Raw genomic sequence first — 20,536 nt, forward strand, 5'->3', positions numbered from 1 at the left:
GACAGAGCAAGTTCCTGGACTACAATTCCCAGAAAAGATTGTACGTGACGTACTCCGACGTCAAAGGTAAGAACCTGGCGTAAGAACTACACATCCCGCCATGCTCCGGGCCAGTCTTTTAAAAGCGTTGAGTTTACTAAGGAAATCCCAGAGTAGATGGAAGCAATTCTTCCATCTAGTGCAGTGTTTCCCAACCTTGGCAACTTGAAGATACAGTATCTGGATTTCAACTCCTAGAATTCCCCAGCTAGCGTTCGCTGGCTGGGGAATTCTGGGAGTTGAAGTCCAAATATCTTCAAGTTGCCAACGTTGGGAAACACTGATCTAGTGAACAGAAGGCACAAAACCGCCGAGTTTTCACCAATTCTACAAAACCACACGGGCATTCCAAATCCAAACTGGGCATCCACATCCGGGTGTCTTGGGTTTTTTTAAGTGACAAGGAGTCAGTTTTTGAACTCAAAATGATAAGAGATTGCAAACTTTTTTTTTTGCAAACATATTACATTTTTTTTGCGAACATACGATTTGTTTTGCAAACATACGATTTTGTTTGCAAACACACAATTCTTTTTTGCAAACATACATTATATTATTATTATTATTATTATTATTATTATTATTATTATTATTATTATTATTATTATTTGCAAACATAGAAACTTAGAAGACTGACGGCAGAAAAAGACCCCATGGTCCATCTAGTCTGCCCTTTTACTATTTCCTGTATTTTATCTTACAATGGATATATGTTTATCCCAGGCATGTTTAAATTCGGTTACTGTGGATTTACCAACCACGTCTGCTGGAAGTTTGTTCCAAGGATCTACTACTCTTTCAGTAAAATAATACTTTCTCATGTTGCCTTTGATCTTTCCCCCAACTAACTTCCCCCAACTAACATACTACAGTGCCTTGTTAGTTACCAATCTTGTGTATATTGTTTATGTATGGTATGTTGTGTGCATGTTTTTTAAATTATGGGTTTTTAGCTTTAATTATTAGATTTGTTTGTATATTGTTTTTCTATTACTGCTGTGAGCCGCCCCGAGTCTACAGAGAGGAGCGGCATACAAATTTAATTAATAATAATGATAATAATGATGATGATGATCATAATAGTAGTAGTAGTAGTAGTAGTAGTAGTAGTAGTAGTAGTAGTAGTAGTAGTAGTAGTAGTAGTAGTATAAGGGCAGACTAGATGGACCATGAGGTCTTTTTCTGCCGTCAATCTTCTATGTTAACAGCAATCGAGTCTGGCTCACACGAGCGCCATCCTTGCACAGGAGGCGCTGTTTCTATTCATAAAGGAGGAAGGAAGGCGAGGAAGGGGGAAAAACCAGCCTCAGTCACTGGGTGGAATGGCCCTGCCTACAATTCCCAGCATGCAATGCACCAGAGGCGGTTTTTTTCCCCCTGCATTCGTGCGAACGGGGAAAAGCGATCCACAAGAAAAGCCAGATTTTTGTTGGAGAGGGGGGGGGGGGTCTGTGCGGGGGTCGCGCGCGGGCGGGTGCGCAAAGCTAGCGGAGCGGAGAGCCCGACGGTGAAGCTGAGCAGCGATTCCCTCCCGAAGGCTTCGGCTTTTGCTTGGATCCTTTTGGAGGGGCTGGAATCCACCAAAAGTAAGCGGGTGCCCACTCTTGAGCTGGGGCTGTGGGATTGCGCAGGAGGGAGATCGGGATCTGCCGCAGAGGTGCAACCCAATTCGGCGGGAATTGGCTGAATCTGAGCAGCCAAAAAGTGATTTCCCCCCAAAAAGAGGAGAAAATGTTGGAGGAGGGAGAATTGATGGGGATGCAATCAAACTCCGATTGCATTAGAGCAGCGTTTCCCAACCTTGGCAACTTGAAGCTATTTGGACTTCAACTCCCAGAATTCCCCAGCCAGCATTCGCTGGCTGGGGAACTCTGGGAGTTGAAGTCCAAATAGCTTCAAGTTGCCAAGGTTGGGAAACACTGCATTACAGGGTCATATACTGCTCAAAAAAATAAGGGGAACACGTAAACAACACAATGAATCAAACTTCTGTGAAATCAAAACTATCCACTTAGGAAGCAAGACTGATGGACAATCAATTTCATTTTGTTGTCTGCGCATTCAACTTTGTACAAAGTTTTTCATGAGGATATTTCATTCATTCAGATCTAGGATGTGTTCTTTGAGTGTTCCCTTTATTTATTTATTTTGAGCAGTATATTATGACTGTTTTTCAATCTTAACCTTTTCAGATTTGTGGACTTCAACTCCCAGAATATCTCAGCAAGCCTTTCCATGCTGGCTGGGGACTTCTGGGAATTAAAGTCCATGCATTTGACAATTGCCAAGATTGCCAAAGTACACTGTTTATAAGGTATACACAGTGATGGGCTCTCACAGGTACGGTCAGGTAGGCAGAAGCGGTAGAAAATTTTTGAATTTCTTTCTTTTTTTTGCTTCCTGGGCTCTGGGTATGTTTCTCCTTTCTCAGTAAATGAGGTTGAATATGTATAATTTTAGAAGAGCTGTGTGCATGTACATACACATACAGTTTATACAGTAGACAATGGGTTTTTGTGTGTGTGCCTCTGTGTAATATGTATGTACAAATATAGCATCTATACATAGAATTAAATAGTATATTTGGATGTTCAGTAATAGTAAATAGATAGGGGAATTGTATCTCTTTGAGGCAAGGAGAGGCCAGGCATCCTAACCTTAACCCTTGATGTGAGTGATGTCAAGTTAGCCACCTTTAAGATAATCACGCGACCTTTAAGCCACTCCCCTGGTCACATGATCGTCAAGCCACTCCCACCTGGTCACGTGGCCGTCAAGCCACTCCCAAAAAATAAGTCACACCCACAGTGTGGTAGTAAAACAAAAATGTATACAGGTAGCCCACAATTTACAATCATTCATTTACAGACCATGTGAAGATAGAACAGCACTTGAAAAAGGGACTTTTTCACACTTACGACCATTGCAGCATTTCCTACGGTCATGTGATCCAAATTTGGGCGCTTGGCAACTGGCGTGTATGTTAGGCAGTTGCATTGTCCATGTTGTAACCTCCTCAGCTGGCTTCTCACAAGCACAGTCAATGGGGAAGCCAGATTCGCTTTAATGATGGTATGATTCACTTAACAGCTGCAGTGATTTGCCTAACAACCATGGCAAAAAGGTTGGAAAATTGAGCTAAACTCATTTAATAGCTACAATCTTTGGTCTCGATTGTGGTCATAAATCGTACCCGTATTAACAGAATCTTGAAAAACTGGTCCAAGTTTGTTCCTTCTGATATTAAGCAAAATCAAGCTAGGATTGAATTTCTCTGTCTTTCTTTCCTTTATTTTTGGACTCTTATCATCTTTTGTGACTGCGTGACGCCTTCTCCAAAGTCAAAAAATGTGAATTTCAGATATTTACACCAACATTCCACAGTCTGCATTGGTTGCCGATCAGTTTCCGGTCACAATTCAAAGTGTTAATTATGACCTTCATGGCACCGGACCAGAATATCTCCGGGACCGCCTTCTGCCGCACGAATCCCAGCGACCAGTTAGGTCTCACAGAGTGGGTCTTCTCCAGGTCCCGTCGACTAAACAATGTCGTCTGGCGGGACCCAAGGGAAGAGCCTTCTCTGTGGCAGCCCCGACCCTTTGGAACCAACTCCCCCCAGATATCAGAGTTGCCCCCACCCTCCTTGCCTTTCGTAAGCTCCTTAAAACCCACCTCTGTCGTCAGGCATGGGGGAATTGAGACTTTCCCTTCCCCCTAGGCTTATAAAATGTATGCATGGTATGTCTGTATGTATGATTGGTTTCTTAAATTGGGGTTTTTAAATTAACTTAAATATTAGTTTTGTTTACATTTTATTATTATTGTTGTTAGCCGCCCCGAGTCTACGGAGAGGGGCGGCATACAAATCTGATAAATAAATAAATAAATAAATAAATTTTACCTTCCTACTCTTTCTCTTACTCCTGCAGGGAATTACTTCTCGAGAAACATGTTGCATGCCAAAGTGAAAACAGAAAAACCAGGTAAGATGCTTCGGGAATGCTCTGCCATAAAAATCCAAGACTTGGAATTTTATCCAACCTCTTCTCTCTCATTCCTATTCTTCAGCTTGGATTGCATTAAAAGTAAACTGTGTTTAGCTTTTTAAGAGAGTAATCCCGCAGGCCTTTGGGGGTTTCCTAGACCTGAAAAAAAAACAGGTGACTTAGAATAACTTTATTGTCACTTCGAATGTACAGTACACTAATCAGCGTACATTAAAATGAAATTTCATTGCGTGCAGCCCTTAAAGGTTCACACACCCCTCCAATATACCCTACATAAGCATGACTGAATAAATAAATAAATACAAAATTATGTGTATATATCTACATATATTATGAAATTTAATTGTTAGCTTTAAAAAAGACACTGTATTTTTTGGAGTATAAGACATACTTTCCCCTCCCCAAAAAGGGTGAAAATTTGGGGGTATCTTATACACTGAACGTAGTCCTGTCCACCTGCTGGCCCCCATCCTTTGGCCTCTGCCTCCCAGCACTTTGCTTCCTTGCAGCAAACAGCCTGTTTCAGTTTCAGCACAGCCTGATTAGCCAGTTGGATCAGCCTCTCAACCATCAGCTGTTTCAGGCTACAGGGATTGCCTATTGCCATCTCCGCGCATCCCGTTTTCGGCCTCCATGGGCCCCATTTTCTGCCCTTTCCGATCCCGACTGCCCAGAATAGGTGGAAAAGGGTGCACACGGGGTGTGCAGAGGCTGAAAACTGGTTGCAGAGGCCAAAAATTGGGCGTGCAGAGGTGTAATAGGCAATGGCAGTCCCTGCAAACTGAAACAGCTGATTGTCGGGAGGACGGTCCAACCAACAATCAGCCGCTTGTGGTAATCAGGCTGTGCTGAAACTGAAACAGGCTGTTTGCTGCAAGGAGACAAAGACATCAGAGAGTTATTGTTAATAGCGAGTATTCTGAGCAGAGATAGGTTACAAGCGGTGTGCCACAAGGGTCTGTTCTGGGACCTATTCTTTTTAATATGTTTGTGAGTGACATAGGGGAAGGTTTGCCTATTTGCCGATGACTCTAAAGTGTGCAATGGGGTTGATATTCCTGGAGGCGTCTGTAATATGGTAAATGATTTAGCTTTACTAGGTAAATGGTCAAAGCAATGGGAACTGCAGTTTAATGTTTCCAAATGTAAAATAATGCACTTGGGGAAAAGGAATCCTCAATCTGAGTATTGCATTGGCAGTTCTGTGTTAGCAAAAACTTCAGAAGAGAAGGATTTAGGGGTAGTGATTTCTGACAGTCTCAAAATGGGTGAACAGTGCAGTCAGGCGGTAGGGAAAGCAAGTAGGATGCTTGGCTGCATAGCTAGAGGTATAACGAGCAAGAAGAGGGAGATTATGATCCCGCTATACAGAGTGCTGGTGAGACCACATTTGGAATACTGTGTTCAGTTCTGGAGACCTCACCTACAAAAAGATATTGACAAAATTGAACGGGTCCAAGGACACGGGCTACAAGAATGGTGGAAGGTCTTAAGCATAAAACGTATCAGGAAACACTTAATGAACTCAGTCTGTATAGTCTGGAGGACAGAAGGAAAAGGGGGGACATGATCGAAACATTTAAATATGTTAAAGGGTTAAATAAGGTCCAGGAGGGAAGTGTTTTTAATAGGAAACTGAACACAAGAACAAGGGGACACAATCTGAAGTTAGTTGGGGGGAAGATCAAAAGCAACGTGAGAAAATATTATTTGACTGAAAGAGTAGTAGATGCTTGGAACAAACTTCCAGTAGACGTGGTAGATAAATCCACAGTAACTGAATTTAAACATGCCTGGGATAAACATATATCCATCCTAGGATAAAACACAGAAAATAGTATAAGGGCAGACTAGATGGACCAAGTCTGCCGTCAGACTTCTATGTTTCTATGTTTCTATTGCTGGGAGGCAGAGGCAGATATCTCTCTCCCCACCCCTTTGTTTTCCTCCCCAAAAAGTAGGTGCGTCTTATACTTCAGACCATCTTGTACTCCGAAAAATATGGTACATCATGAATTCCTCTCATTGCTTTATGCTGGACTAACAATCTCGTGTCATCCATCCAGATCTTGAGACGGCTAATGCTCGAAACCGCCTTGATGCCGTCCTACAGTGTCTGCTGGAGAAAACCGATGTTGACCGGTAAGAATCAGCAAGTCAGTTCTGTGCACCAAAAGGGAATCCACGGGCACCCCTGCATGTCCGTGCGCGGTTTCGTTACCTGCCCAGGTGCAGTAGCATAGTTGCCCTGGACTCCGCTAGCGCTCAGAGCCACGGGGACGAGCCCACATCACCGTTCCACCTTAACAGCCCACCTCTGGCTGAAACCCTCCGTTGGTATTTGAAAGATGTTAAAGCATTTGAGTGGCCCATGTTTGCTTTTTATTGCTGAAACTTTCCTAAAAGATCATCTGCACAATGATCAGGATTGTAACTTTTAGAACGCCTTGCCAATGTGACAAAACTCCCAGCACATGTGACATGTTAGGGTAGGATATTCCAAACAGCAGAACCCAAGAGCTAGTGGTGCCAAAAGCAGGAATTTTCAACTAAACGATTAATTTTAACATGTATGTTCATTTTATCAATCAACTCCTGATTGGCTGAGCCCATGAGGAACCCTCTGGATTGATTGATTGATTGATTGATTGATTGGATTTGTATGCCGCCCTTCTCCGCAGACTCGGGGCGGCTAACAACAGTAATGGAACAGCATATAATAATAATCCAATACTAAAAACAGTTAAAAACCCATTATTATAAAAACCAAACATACACACAGATATACCATGCATAAAATTGTAAAGGCCTAGGGGGAAAGAGTATCTCAATTCCCTGGCGGCAGAGGTGGGTTTTAAGCAGCTTACGAAAGGCAAGGAGGGTGGGGGCAATTCTAATCTCTGGGGGGAGTTGGTTCCACAGGGCCAGGGCCGCCACAGAGAAGGCTCTTCCCCTGGGTCCCGCCAAGCGACATTGTTTAGTTGAGGATATTACTAGATATTACTACTAAAGATAGTACTCCACCTGCGAATCTAATGGAACCTGCCCATTGCAGTTGTAAAATGGTTCTGTTGTTTTTTTAACCTTTTTCATAGTTGTAAAGTGTCTCCCACGATCAACGGTTTGCTATGGGCACAATGTTGCCCAAAAAACTGAAGTCACAATTTTCAGCAAAATTTTTGTGAAATGGGATCATGTGATGTTGCAAAAGGTCATAAGTGCAGCCGTGTTCCCGAGTCTACAAAATTTTGTCATGTGACTGTGAAAGGAGCCATTGGTACTTCAAATCCAGTTTGTAAGTCCCCTTTATTGAGCTGGTCATAACTTTGAAGAGTTGCTAAGTGACCAGTTGCAAATTGAGGAATACCTGTATAATACTGGGTGTCACTACATCCAGTATCTGTAGGAAGCATGGCCATTGAGGAGCGATGTTGGGAGTTATAAGGCTGGGTGTTCCATGGGTTTCCTGTCCCATGAATCTCTTCCTAGTCTACCAGCCTGTCTTTTTAAATGATATTTTTCCTTTTTTTTCTTTTTATGTTACTTTATTATTTTTTCTTTTTTTTTTCTTTTTATTATTATTTTTAAAGTTTTTTATTTTTATTACCCGACATTTTCAAATATTCATCATCTCATTTCATTCTTTTACAACATCTTTACAGATATATTCTATATTTATCTTATTGCTTTATTAGTTCAAGGTTGCTTTTTTACCATTCTCTCTTTCTATCTCATACAGCCCTTCCTTCTTTCGTCCTTTCTCTTTTTAAACCTACTTACTCCTTCTCTCTCTCCTTCTCCTCTTCCCTACTTCTCCTCCTACCTTCTCTCCTTACTCTTTTCTCCTATCCTCTCTTCTCCTGTCAAATCTTTCATTTCTCGCAAGGCCAAAGTAGTTGCCAGGAAGGTAGCATTCTGTTTTGGACAAAGCTGAATTGACACTTGACTGGTGTGCTATAGGGTTTCTGCTTGGGCAGGGGGTTGAACTTGATGGCTTTCATGGTCCCTTTCAACTCTAACAATCAATCAATCAATAAATAAATAAATAATTTTCCCTTTTGTTTTTTTCTGATTCATCTCAGAGATCAAATGGAAGAGGACCCAGGAAAGACATCATCAGATGCGCTCAGCAAGTAAGGAGCAGTCATAATGTTCAGCCCTCTCCTTTATCTTTGCACTTTGACCTGCCTCAAGCCATTAGCTGAATTCGGGCAGAGAGTTTTTTTTTTAAAAAAAAGGTTCACCATGTTCAGTTGACAGTCAGGCATTGAGATGACTGGCTTTTGTCTCCTGCAGCATCTTTGAAATCCTTCGCTTTGCTCTTCTTGCAAAAGTACCAGCGAGGAATTTGAGAAGTGGGTCCAAATATCTTTTATTTATTTTATTTATTTATTTATTTATTGGATTTGTATGCCGCCCCTCTCCGGAGACTCGGGGCGGCTAACAGCAACAATAAAACAGTGTACAATAGTAATCCAATACTAAAAATGATTAAAAACCCATTAATATAAAAACCAAACATACATAAATACATACCATGCATAGAATTGTAAAGGCCTAGGGGGAAAGAGGATCTCAATTCCCCCATGCCTGACGGCAGAGGTGGGTTTCAAGTAGCTTACGAAAGGCAAGGAGGGTAGGAGCAATTCTAATCTCTGGGGGGAGTTGGTTCCAGAGGGCCGGGGCCGCCACAGAGAAGGCTCTTCCCCTGGGTCCCACCAAACGACATTGTTTAGTTGACGGGACCCAGAGAAGATCCACTCTGTGGGACCTAACTGGTCGCTGGGATTCGTGCAGCAGTAAGTAAGTAACCTCCAATTTTTAGTCTATCATGTACAACAGCCAGCAATATATCTATCTAATTCTCCCTCTTTCTTTCTGCTTGCTTGCTTGCTTTTGAAGCTTTTTCAAAACGACGCATTAAAAAAAGGATTTACAATATTTTTACAGATATTTATAATATTCATGATGACCAAACTTTCAAAAAGGAGGTGTTGCTAGTGTTCTGGGACAGCAGGCCCCAAAGAGCTGAGGAATTTATACTGCTCAAAAATAAATAAATAAAAGGGAACACTTAAACAACAGAATATAACTCCAAGTCAATCAAACTTCTGTGAAATCAAGCTGTCCACTTAGGAAGCAACACTGATTGACAATCAATTTTATTCTGTTGTCAGCACATTCAACTTTGTACAGAACAAAGTATTCAATGAGAATATTTCATCCATACAGATCTAGGATGTGTTATTTGAGTGTTACCTTTATTTTTTTGAGCGGTGTATAGTAGTACCTCTAGATATGAGTTTAGTTCGTTCCAGACCTGAGCTCGTAAGTCGATCAACTCGCATCTCCAACAAATGCCTTTAGACTTTGTTGTTCGCTCCCAGATAACCAGAAGCAAGGATTCTTGCGCCACCTAGTGGAAGCTCGGCTCGTATCCTGAATTTGAGCTCGGGTGTCGAACAGAAATTTCACTCGCGTCGTGGCTCGTAACTTGGAATACTCGCATGTGGAGCAGCTCATATCTAGAGGTACTACTGTATATCCTTCCGGGTATACCTGAACTACGTCTCCCAGCATTTACTCTCGCCCAAGCTGGCTGTGACCTCTGGGAATCGTAGTCCAGCAATATCTGGAGGCTACAGCTTCCTATCCCTGCTCCAGTCTATAGACTTGCTAATCCTGCTGAGAGCCGACTTACTAGAAAAGCCGTTTTCTTTCTGGTGGGGCTGTGGCCTGCTAGGTATTTCCTAACCTCTCTTGCTTTGCGGTTGCAGGGACCCTTCTCCTATTGCTACAGGAAAGAGGTATGGTTCTTAGCCCTGTCCTTCTTGCCTACCGATGACCACAAGAGTGGAAGGATAGAAAATGTTCTTACTGAGTTCAACTGGAGATCTAACGAAAACAATCCCGCAAGCGTATTTGTTTATTTATTTATTTGACTTCTCTGCTGCCCAATCGCGTGGGACTCAGGATGGCTTACGACAATATAAAACACTAATTTTGCTAATTTGGCGATATTGGTGATACAGTGTTCCCTCGATTTTCGCAGGGGATGCGTTCCGAGACCGCCCGCAAAAGTCGAATTTCCGCGAAGTAGAGATGCGGAAATAAATACACCATTTTAGGCTATGGACAGTATCACAAGCCATCCCTTAACACTTTAAACCCCTAAATTACCATTTCCCATTCCCTTAACAACCATTTACTCACCATTACAGTAGTCCCTCGCTATACCACGCTTCACCTACTGCGGCTTCACTTCATCGCAGGTTTTCAAGAAATATTAATGAGAAAAATCATTCGCGGATCTTCGCTGGTTCCCGGATTTCTGAGGAAGTCGATCGGCAGGTTTAAACAGCCTGCGGAACTCGATCGGCAGGTTTTTCAAAAAAAAAATATCTAAAATTGTAAATACTGTATTTAAATACTGCATCTAAAATAAATACTGTGTGGGAAGGGTTTATAAACACTTAAAACAATGAAAACTTACCAAACAATTACAATATAAATGCTTAAATAAGTACTATCAGTCGATAAATTCCCCATCGCGGATTTCACCTATCGCGGCCGGGTCTGGAACGTAACACCAGCGATAGGTGAGGTCTTACTGTATTACTGGTACTCACCATTGAATAAGACACTTAGTGATCCTGATATTTATAAACATAATTATTTATTAACAATAATTATTATTTTTGTTATTAATTTGCAACAGTTATTAGTTTGGTGATATGTATGACATCATCAGGTGTGGAAAACTGGTATAGAAAAAAAACCGCAAAGTATTTTTAAATTAATATTTTTTTTAAAAACCGTGATATAGCCATTTCACGAAGTTCGAACCCGTGAAAATTGAAGGAACACTGTATACTATTCGGCTTTTTCCCCCTTGAATTTGTTATTGGAAGTTTTGGGGAGTTTTTTTAATTCATAGATTCTTTTTTATTGAGCATTTACTATTTTAAAAGGTTAATAAATATAGATGAAAATTGACATGGAGGAGATATGGAGAAATTTGAATTACTACAGCCTAATCAATTAGAGGTGATTAAATTAGGAACAGCATAAAAGGTGCTTTTATTAGTTAATAGCTTATTAGTATAATATAATAAACTTGACAAGCTATTTTTTGTCCAGATGTCAAAAGTAAAGGAGATAGCATTGGATTTGTATACCGTAATCTCATAATTGATTTATTGTGATGCAATTTGATGTTGTTGGTATTTTATATTGTAACTGTGATTAGAGAGAAAAATAAAAAAATTCTTTGCCAAAAAAAACCCCAATATAAAACACAATATAATACAATAATAGAAGATGTCCAAGATGTCCATATTAATATTAAAATTAAACATTAAAATAATAAAACAATAAAATCCTATTTTGAAAAAAATACAACGATCCAATCAATCAACATATATACCTAATCAATCAACACAATTCGACAGTGATAGATGATAATATTCATGGGCCCCAGACCTGTCAGCAAAGCCAGGTCTTCATTGCCCTCCGAAAGGCCAGTAGGGTGGGACCAGCACAGACATCGGCAGGGAGTTGGTTCCATAGAACGGGGGCAGCCACAGAGGAGGCCCTCCCCCACGGCCCCACCAACCTGCATTGCTTAGTCAATGGGACCCAGAGAAGGCTAACCCTGTGAAATCTTCTTGGTTTCCTTGGAGACCTCACCTACAAAAAGATATTGATAAAATTGAACGGGTCCAAAGACGGGCCACAAAAATGGTGGAAGGTCTTAAGCATAAAACTTATCAGGAAAGACTTCATGGACTCAATCTGTATAGTCTGGAGGACAGAAGGGAAAGGGGTCGAAACATTTAAATATGTTAAAGGGTTAAATAAGTTTCAGGAGGGAAGTGTTTTTAATAGGAAAGTGAACCCGAGAACAAGGGGGCACAATCTGAGGTTAGTTGGGGAAAAGATCAGAAGCAACGTGAGAAAATATTATTTTAGTGAAAGAGTAGTAGATGCTTGGAACAAACTTCCAGCAGACGTGATTGGTAAATCCACAGTAACTGAATTTAAACACGCCTGGGATAAACATAGATCCATCCTAAGAAAAAATACAGGAAATTGTAAAAAGGCAGACTAGATGGACCATGGGGTCTTTTTCTGCCGTCAATCTTCTATGTTTCTATGTTTCCTTAAACAAAAACTTGAAAGTCTCCTTTATTCCTTCTGGGTCTTCCTGGCATCTTGTTCCAGGACACTTAGGAAGTCAGGTTCTTCAGAGCCCATGGAATAAATCAAAGCAAAATGGGAAGACATTCTCAGAAATCTCACTGTGCAAAAGCTCCGGTTGCTTGTATCACTCTTCTTACGCTTTTACGTTCTCAGGCCTTCTACTCGATTCTCCCATCACCGTCGTAAGAAGAGGAAAGAGATGGATGACGGACTCACTGAAGGGGGACCACAAAAGCAGAGTGAGCAGAAAAATCAAAGAGTTGCTGTATTTTTCAGAGTATAAGACACACCGGAGTATAAGGTGCACCTTAGTTTTGGGGGCGGAAAAAAAATCCTTTGGAGGGAGTAGCAATAAAAACAAGCCTGCAGAGACTTAGGGCTGGAAAAAACTTATTTGGAGTAGCAGTGAAAAAATCCTAAAAGTAGGGAAGATCTTTAGCACCGTTAGGGTTGAAAAAAAATCCTTTGGAGGGAGTAGCAATGAAAACAAGCCTGCAGAGACTTGGGGCTGAGGAAAAACTTCTTTGGAGTAGCAGTGAAAAAATCCTAAAAGTAGGGAAGATCTTTAGCACCATTAGGGTTGAAAAAAAATCCTTTGGAGGGAGTAGCAATGAAAAGAAGCCTGCAGAGACTTGGGGCTGAGGAAAAACTTCTTTGGAGTAGCAATGAAAAAAATCCTAAAAGCAGGGAAAATCGTTAACACCATTAGGGCTGAAAAAAAATCCTTTGGAGGGAGTAGCAATAAAAACAAGGCTGCAGAGACTTAGAGCTGAGAAAAAACATTTTTGGAGTAGCAATGAAAAAATCCTAAAAGCAGGGAAGATTTTAGCACCGTCAGGGCTGGGGAAAAAAATCCTTTGGAGGGAGTAGCAATGAAAACAAGCCTGCAAAGACTTAGGGCTGGAAAAAACTTTTTTGAAGTAGCAATGAAAAAATCCTAAAAGCAGGGAAGATCGTTAACACCATTAGGGCTGAAAAAAAATCCTTTGGAGGGAGTAGCAATGAAAACAAGCCTGCAGAGACTTAGGGCTGGAAAAAACTTATTTGGAGTAGCAGTGAAAAAATCCTAAAAGTAGGGAAGATCTTTAGCACCGTTAGGGTTGAAAAAAAATCCCTTTGGAGGGAGTAGCAATGAAAAGAAGCCTGCAGAGACTTGGGGCTGAGGAAAAACTTCTTTGGAGTAACAATGAAAAAATCCTAAAAGCAGGGAAGATCGTTAACACCATTAGGGCTGAAAAAAAATCCTTTGGAGGGAGTAGCAATAAAAACAAGGCTGCAGAGACTTAGAGCTGAGAAAAAACATTTTTGGAGTAGCAATGAAAAAATCCTAAAAGCAGGGAAGATTTTAGCACCGTCAGGGCTGGAAAAAAAATCCTTTGGAGGGAGTAGCAATGAAAACAAGCCTGCAAAGACTTAGGGCTGGAAAAAACTTTTTTGAAGTAGCAATGAAAAAATCCTAAAAGCAGGGAAGATCGTTAACACCGTTAGGGCTGAAAACAAATCCTTTGGAGGGAATAGCAATAAAAAAAAGGCTGCAGAGACTTAGGGCTGAGAAAAAACTTCTTTGGAGTAGCAATGAAAAAATCCTGAAAGCTGGGAAGATCTTTAGCACCTTGTTAGGGCTGGGGAAAAAACTTCGAAAAAGCTACATTCGGAGTACATGACGCACCCAAATTTTCAGCCTCTTTTAGCAGGGGAAACGTTGTACGTTACACTCCAAACAATATTGTACCTTGGTGACTCTTGGGCCGAGTCATTGATTCTGGGGAAGAGTTAAGCTGCTGCCCTTAGGAAAGCAAAGCTTAGGTTTTGCAGCTGAATTAAGACTCCAGCCACTTTCAATTTTGGAAGGCATCATCCAGCTCTGATTTAAGAACACAGTGGTACCCCGACATACGAGTTTAATTCGTGCCAGAGCCGACCTCGTATGTCGATCAATTCATATCTCGAACCAATGCATTTAGATTTGGCTTTTCGCGCCGAGATAACTGGAAAAAAATGGAATTCTTGCGCCACCTAGTGGATGCTCGGCTCGTATCCCGAATTTGAGCTCGGCTGTCGAACAGAAATTTTGCTCGCGTCTCAGCTCGTAACTTGGAATACTCGCATGTGGAGCAGCTCGTATCTAGAGGTACTACTGTATGTCTCTTAATTTTTTTTTATATCTCTTTATCCTTGTAGACACCTATGTCATCAAGCTGTTTGATCGAAGTGTAGACCTGGCCCAGTTCTCCGAGAACACCCCGCTCTACCCCATCTGCCGAGCTTGGATGCGGAACAGTCCCATGGTGCGGGAACAGGAGCGATCGCCCAGCCCAAATCTACCTGCCCTGCTTGAAGATGAAGAGGTAAAGGGCAGGAATCCCCAACCCGGCTTCTAGTTGGGGAAGCCTTTTCACCAGTCAAACGCCAGCTGAATTTACTGCTTTCCGCAAACTTTTATCTGGGGGGTTAAAAATCCGTTGCGCACCTTTCTCTCCATAATTCACACAGTTGAGGAGGTCGGACATGTGATCCAAATGAAACCTGGATCTGATCTGGGACTTTTTATTTATTTACTCGATTTTTATGCCACCCTTCTCCTTAGACTCAGGGCCGCTTACAACATGTTAGCAATAGTACTTTTTAACAGAGCCAGCATATTGCCCCCACAATCCGGGTCCTCATTTGACCCACCTAGGAAGGATGGAAGGCTGAGTCAACCTTGAGCCGGTGATGAGATTTGAACCGCTGACCTTCAGATCTACAAGTCAGCTTCAGCGGCCTGCAGTACAGCACTCTACCTGCTGCGCCACCCCGGTTACAGCCTTTTTTACCCACGCGGCACCTTGTATAGGACTTTTATGATCAACCCTTGCATTTACGGGCTGTGAAGCAAAGGATAGTACAAACAAGATCGTTAACACAATTGTGGTTTCACTTAGCACTTGCTTAATGACCGAGTTGCTGGTCCCATCCTGCTGTCTTCGTCACTACTGGTGTGTCCTCAGATGGTGGTGCGCATGCGTGCGCACCCGGCAATGCAAGATTTCGCTTCCGCGCATGCACAGCAAGCAAATCTTGTGTGTTGACATTCGTGATTTCGGCAAAAATCGCTGAAATCTCACTCACACGAGCATCTTCTCGCAATAGAGCCGGGGTGGCACAGCAGGTAGAGTGCTGTACTGCAGGCCACTGAAGCTGACTGTAGATCTATAGGTCAGCGGTTCAAATCTCATCACCGGCTCAAGGTTGACTCAGCCTTCCATCCTTCCGAGGTGGGTAAAATGAGGACCCGGATTGTGGGGGCAATAGCCTAGCTCTGTTTAAAAAGTGCTATTGCTAACATGTTGTAAACTGCCCTGAGTCTAAGGAGAAGGGCGGCATAAAAATAAAATGAATGAATAAATAAATATTTCACTTGCTGAGCATGCACGGAAGGGAAATGGCATGCAGATGCGTGCATTGGGCGCACAGCTGCACACGCATCCCACAAATGGGTACCGGAACAAACCACTTTACATTTCCGGTAGTGGGCCTTCACTAGTCTCAACTGATGTTAATAAATGCACAAGATTTTGCTTCAGGCACATGGCTGGCCCTGGGAAGCACCGATGTGGCATACCAGTAGATGCTGGTGATGGCAGCCCCTCACTGCAGCGCACGCATGCGCACCGGCCATCTGGTCTTCCGGTTTCTGTTATGCATGCGCACACAAAGAGCATCTCCCTGGCATGTGGACTGTGTGGCTGCTCTATTGGTCTCCGGTGCATGCATTTGCACTGGCCAGCTGGACTTTATGCGCGGATGCACACCAAAACCTGGAAGACCAAGCGGCTGGTGCATGCATGCGCACTGAGCAGCTGCTCTTCTGGTTTCCTGCATGCACGCATGCGCACTCTGGTTTGGGCACTCCATGCCATAAAGGGGTGCCAACACTGGTTTAGAGCATTTTGGATTCAAAGCATATACGATAACGCAACTTTACATATAGTGGTACCTCTACCTAAGAACGCCTCTACTTACGAACTTTTCTTGATAAGAACTGGGTGTTTGAGATTTTTTTGGCCTCTTCTCAAGAACCATTTTCTACTTAAGAACCCGAGCCTCCGAAACTGTAAGCGGAAAAGGCGGGAAGAAGCCTCTGTGGGGCCTCTCTAGGAATCCCCTGGGAGGAAACAGGGCTGGAAAAGGTGGGGAGAAGCCTCCGTGGAGCCTCTCTAAGAATCTCCTGGGAGGAAACAGGGCCAGAAAAGGCAGGAAGAAGCCTCTGTGGGGCCTCTCTAGGAATCTCCTGGGAGGAAACGGGGCTGGAAAAGGTGGGGAGAAGCCTCCGTGAGGTCTCTCTAGGAATCTCCTGGGAGGAAGCAGGGCCAGAAAAGGCAGGAAGAAGCCTCTGTGGGGCCTCTCTAGGAATCTCTTGGGGGAAACGGGGCTGGAAAAGGTGGAGAGAAGCCTCCGTGAGGTCTCTCTAGGAATCTCCTGGGAGGAAACAGGGCCAGAAAAGGCAGGAAGAAGCCTCTGTGGGGCCTCTCTAGGAATCTCTTGGGGGAAACGGGGCTGGAAAAGGTGGGGAGAAGCCTCCGTGAGGTCTCTCTAGGAATCTCCTGGGAGGAAACAGGGCTGGAAAAGGTGGGGAGAAGCCTCCGTGGGGCCTCTCTAGGAATCGCATGGGAGGAAACAGGGCCTCAACTCTCCCTGTGGTTTCCCCAATCGCACGCATTATTTGCTTTTACATTGATTCCTATGGGAAAATTGCTTCTTCTTACAAACTTCTCTACTTAAGAACCAGGTCACAGAACGAATTAAGTTCGTAAGTAGAGGTGCCACTGCACTGTACTTCAAGAACAAGACTTCTGATTAAGGCTGCGAAAGGTTTTGTGTTTCTTTCTTTTTTGGTCCTCAACTCATCTTTCTCTCCTCTCTCTTAAACTCCGGGATCCCAGGGTGTCGAAGTCTTAAATGGGAAGGTCCAGGATGTCTACAAGCTACCATCGCCCATCCCTTGCCAGACCAATCCTGCAGGGGAGCCCGTCAACCTGCGTATCCCATTCCCACCAGCATCCGAAGACGAAACAAAAGTAGCTGCTGAAACGGTCAGACCATCCTCCAAGTTAAGGAGGGAGGGAGGGTTGATGGTAAAATCGAAAATGGTAGGGATTAAATTGAAGGTGCTTGTTAAGACATTCATACGGTATCTTAACTTCATAGCAAATAAGTGATCTTGCCTGTGTTTCCTCTCTCCCATAAACCTTCCCAGGCTCCAGAAGCGGTGCCTTCAATGTCCACCCTCATCTATAAGAACATGGAGAGATGGAAGAAGATCCGACAAAGGTAAGGCTCATGTAACAGAAAGCCAAACTCTGGGCCAGAGGCAAAAAATCTAGTTATCGGTCTCATTCGAGAATCACTGTTTCGACAATTTGTGGAAAGGTTAGAAACACAGACTCAAACTCAACCCAGATAAGACGGAGTGGCTGTGGGTTCTGCCTCCCAAGGACAATTCCATCTTTCCATCCATAACCCTGGGGGGGAGGAATCACTGACCCCCTCAGAGAGGGTCCACAACTTGGGCGTCCTCCTCGATCCACAGCTGACATTAGAGAAACATCTTTCAGCTGTGGCGAGGGGGGCGTTCGCCCAGGTTCGCCTGCTGCACCAGTTGCGGCCCTATTTGGACCGGGAGTCACTGCTCACAGTCACTCATGCCCTCATCACCTCGAGGCTCGACTACTGTAACGCTCTCTACATGGGGCTACCTTTGAAAAGTGTTCGGAAACTTCAGATCGTGCAGAATGCAGCTGCGAGAGCAATCATGGGCTTTCCCAAATATGCCCATGTTACAACAACACTCCGCAGTCTGCATTGGTTGCCGATCAGTTTCCGGTCACAATTCAAAGTGTTGGTTATGACCTATAAAGCCCTTCATGGCATCGGGCCAGAATATCTCCGGGACCGCCTTCTGCTGCACAAATCCCAGCAACCAGTTAGGTCCCACAGAGTGGATCTTCTCCAGGTCCCGTTAACTAAACAATGTTGCTTGGTGGGACCCAGGAGAAGAGCCTTCTCTGTGGCGGCCCCAACCCTCTGGAACCAACTCCCCCCAGAGATTAAAATTGCTCCCACCCTCCTCACCTTTCGAAAGCTTCTTAAAACCCACCTCTCCCACCAGGCATGGGGGAACTGAGATACTCTTTCCCCCTTGGCCTTTACAATTTTATGCATGGTATGTCTGTATGTATGTTTGGTTTTATAATAAGGGTTTTTAACTGTTTTAATATTGGATTGTTAGATGCTGTTTTTACTACTGTTGTTAGCCGCCCCGAGTCTACGGAGAGGGGCGGCATACAAATCCAATAGATAGATAGATAGATAGATAGATAGATAGATAGATAGATAGATAGACAGACAGACAGACAGACAGACAGACAGACAGACAGACAGACAGACAGACAGACAGACAGACAGACAGACAGACAGACAGACAGACAGACAGACAGACAGGATAGATAGATAGATAGATAGATAGATAGATAGATAGATAGATAGATAGATAGATAGATAGATAGATAGATAGATAGATAGATAGATAGATAGATAAAAAAATTTTTTAAAAAAGACCTCATGGTCCATCTAATCTGCTCTTATACCATTTCCTGTATTTTATCTTACAATGGATATATGTTTATCCCAGGCATGTTTAAATTCAGTCACTGTGGATTTACCAACCACGTCTGCTGGAAGTTTGTCCCAAGCATCTACTACTCTTTCAGTAAAATAATATTTTCTCATGTTGCTTCTGATTTTCCCCCCAATTAACCTCAGATTGTGCCCCCTTGTTCTTGTGGGGGGTTTTTTGCAAAAAAAAAAACACCAAACCCATGTGCAATGGTTGACTTGTGGCCTGTTTCCAGGTGGAAAGAAGCTTCGCAGAAGAACCAATTGCGCTATGCAGAGAGCATGAAGATCCTTAAGGAGATGTATGAACGGCAGTGAAGAATGAGGGGTGCGTGTCTTCCTGGAATTCCCTTGTCTTCTCGGCTGATGTGACTTCTTCTGAGTTTGTCTATCAATAAATGCAGATTTTGTTTGCAATATTTTGTGGGTTGGCAAATTTTGTGAGGCTCGACTTCACAAGAAGACTTGCCAGGACCTTTATAAATGTATGCATTGTGCATGCTATGATGTACAGATAAAACTTGAAAAATTACAATATCGTGCAAAAGTCCATTTATTTCAGTAATGCAAGATAGTTGAAGCCGTGATTTGTCATAATTGTGAAGATTATGGGGTACAGAAGAAGAATGGGGGGGGGAGGAGGAGGAGGAAGAAGAAGAAGAAGAAGAACAAGAAGAGAGTGTACTGGGATTGTAAACCATGTTTTATGGCTTGTCCACCTCTGATTTGTTATTATGATTTATTAGTAGTTGAACCATAGCAAAAGAGAACATTCAGATACAGCCACCATTGAAAGCTGATGTCAGGGAAGGATTTTTAGATGTTGGCTGATCACCTTGTACTTTAAAGAACAACTGAGTCGTGTGTGTGCGATTGATGTACCGAGTTTCACCTTTATGCCTTTCCCAACCTAGTTATCCATGATTACCTGAGCTGTGGCCTTGGTTCGCACAACACACTCAGACACTTTAGTAACCGAGTAGTTGATGCATAGAACTCACTTACTGGACTCTGTAGTATCATCACCTAACCCCCAAATCTTTACCCTTAGACTCTCCACTGTTGACCTCTCCCAATTCCTAAGAGTCCCCTGTTCTAATGTTTCTTTTTTTACTAGTATCATGTATATAAATATTATATCTTTGTATACCACCAATACATACTTGACAAAATAAGTACGTACGTATGTACGTACGTACGTACATACATACATACATACATGTATGCATGCATTTCGGACATAAACACTTTAGAAAATGTCCAGAGATACTTTACTAGAAGAGCCCTCCACTACTCCATTTGCAACAGAATACCCTACGCAACTAGACTTACAATCCTAGGTTTAGAAAGCTTAGGACTACGTCGGCTTAAACACGATCTAAGCATAGACCATAAAATCATCTGCTACAATGTCCTTCCTGTCAACGACTACTTCAACTTCAACCACAACAACATATGAGCACACAACAGATACAAACTTAAACCACTCTAAACTCGACTGCAGCAAATACGACTTTAGTAACCGAGTAGTTGATGCATGGAACTCACTAGTAGACTCTGTAGTATCTTCACCTAACCCTCAAAACTTTACCCTTAGACTCTCCACTGCTGACCTCTCTCAATTCCTC

The 20,536-nt window shown here is 42.8% G+C and overlaps 1 protein-coding gene across 2 annotated transcripts; it reads left to right on the forward strand.

The window, feature by feature from the left end:
* Positions 1-19: 19 nt before the first annotated feature.
* On the forward strand, positions 20-19,443 carry LIN37 (lin-37 DREAM MuvB core complex component). 2 transcript variants are annotated; one of them, XM_070763745.1, is made up of 10 exons: positions 20-66; positions 3,972-4,025; positions 6,116-6,191; positions 8,132-8,182; positions 9,827-9,856; positions 12,405-12,490; positions 14,433-14,599; positions 17,177-17,326; positions 17,491-17,564; positions 19,145-19,443. In XM_070763745.1, the coding sequence occupies exons 2-10, from the start codon at positions 3,992-3,994 to the stop codon at positions 19,224-19,226; spliced, it is 750 nt and encodes a 249-aa protein (XP_070619846.1). In that variant the 5' UTR covers positions 20-66; positions 3,972-3,991; the 3' UTR covers positions 19,227-19,443. The 2 variants fall into 2 exon arrangements, with proteins under 2 accessions (XP_070619846.1, XP_070619847.1); XM_070763746.1 differs by lacking the exon at positions 20-66 and adding an exon at positions 1,518-1,625.
* Positions 19,444-20,536: the final 1,093 nt, after the last annotated feature.

Source organism: Erythrolamprus reginae, chromosome 11 (assembly GCF_031021105.1).
Source record: "Erythrolamprus reginae isolate rEryReg1 chromosome 11, rEryReg1.hap1, whole genome shotgun sequence".
Lineage (NCBI taxonomy): Eukaryota > Metazoa > Chordata > Lepidosauria > Squamata > Dipsadidae > Erythrolamprus > Erythrolamprus reginae.

Bases quoted from the DNA above. Each gene is read 5' to 3' on its own strand.
- LIN37 (XM_070763745.1), top strand. From the start codon at position 3,992: ATGTTGCATGCCAAAGTGAAAACAGAAAAACCAG. The intron at 12,491-14,432 runs GTGAGCAGAAAA...TTATCCTTGTAG, and splicing joins AGGGGGACCACAAAAGCAGA to ACACCTATGTCATCAAGCTG. The intron at 17,327-17,490 runs GTCAGACCATCC...AAACCTTCCCAG, and splicing joins CAAAAGTAGCTGCTGAAACG to GCTCCAGAAGCGGTGCCTTC.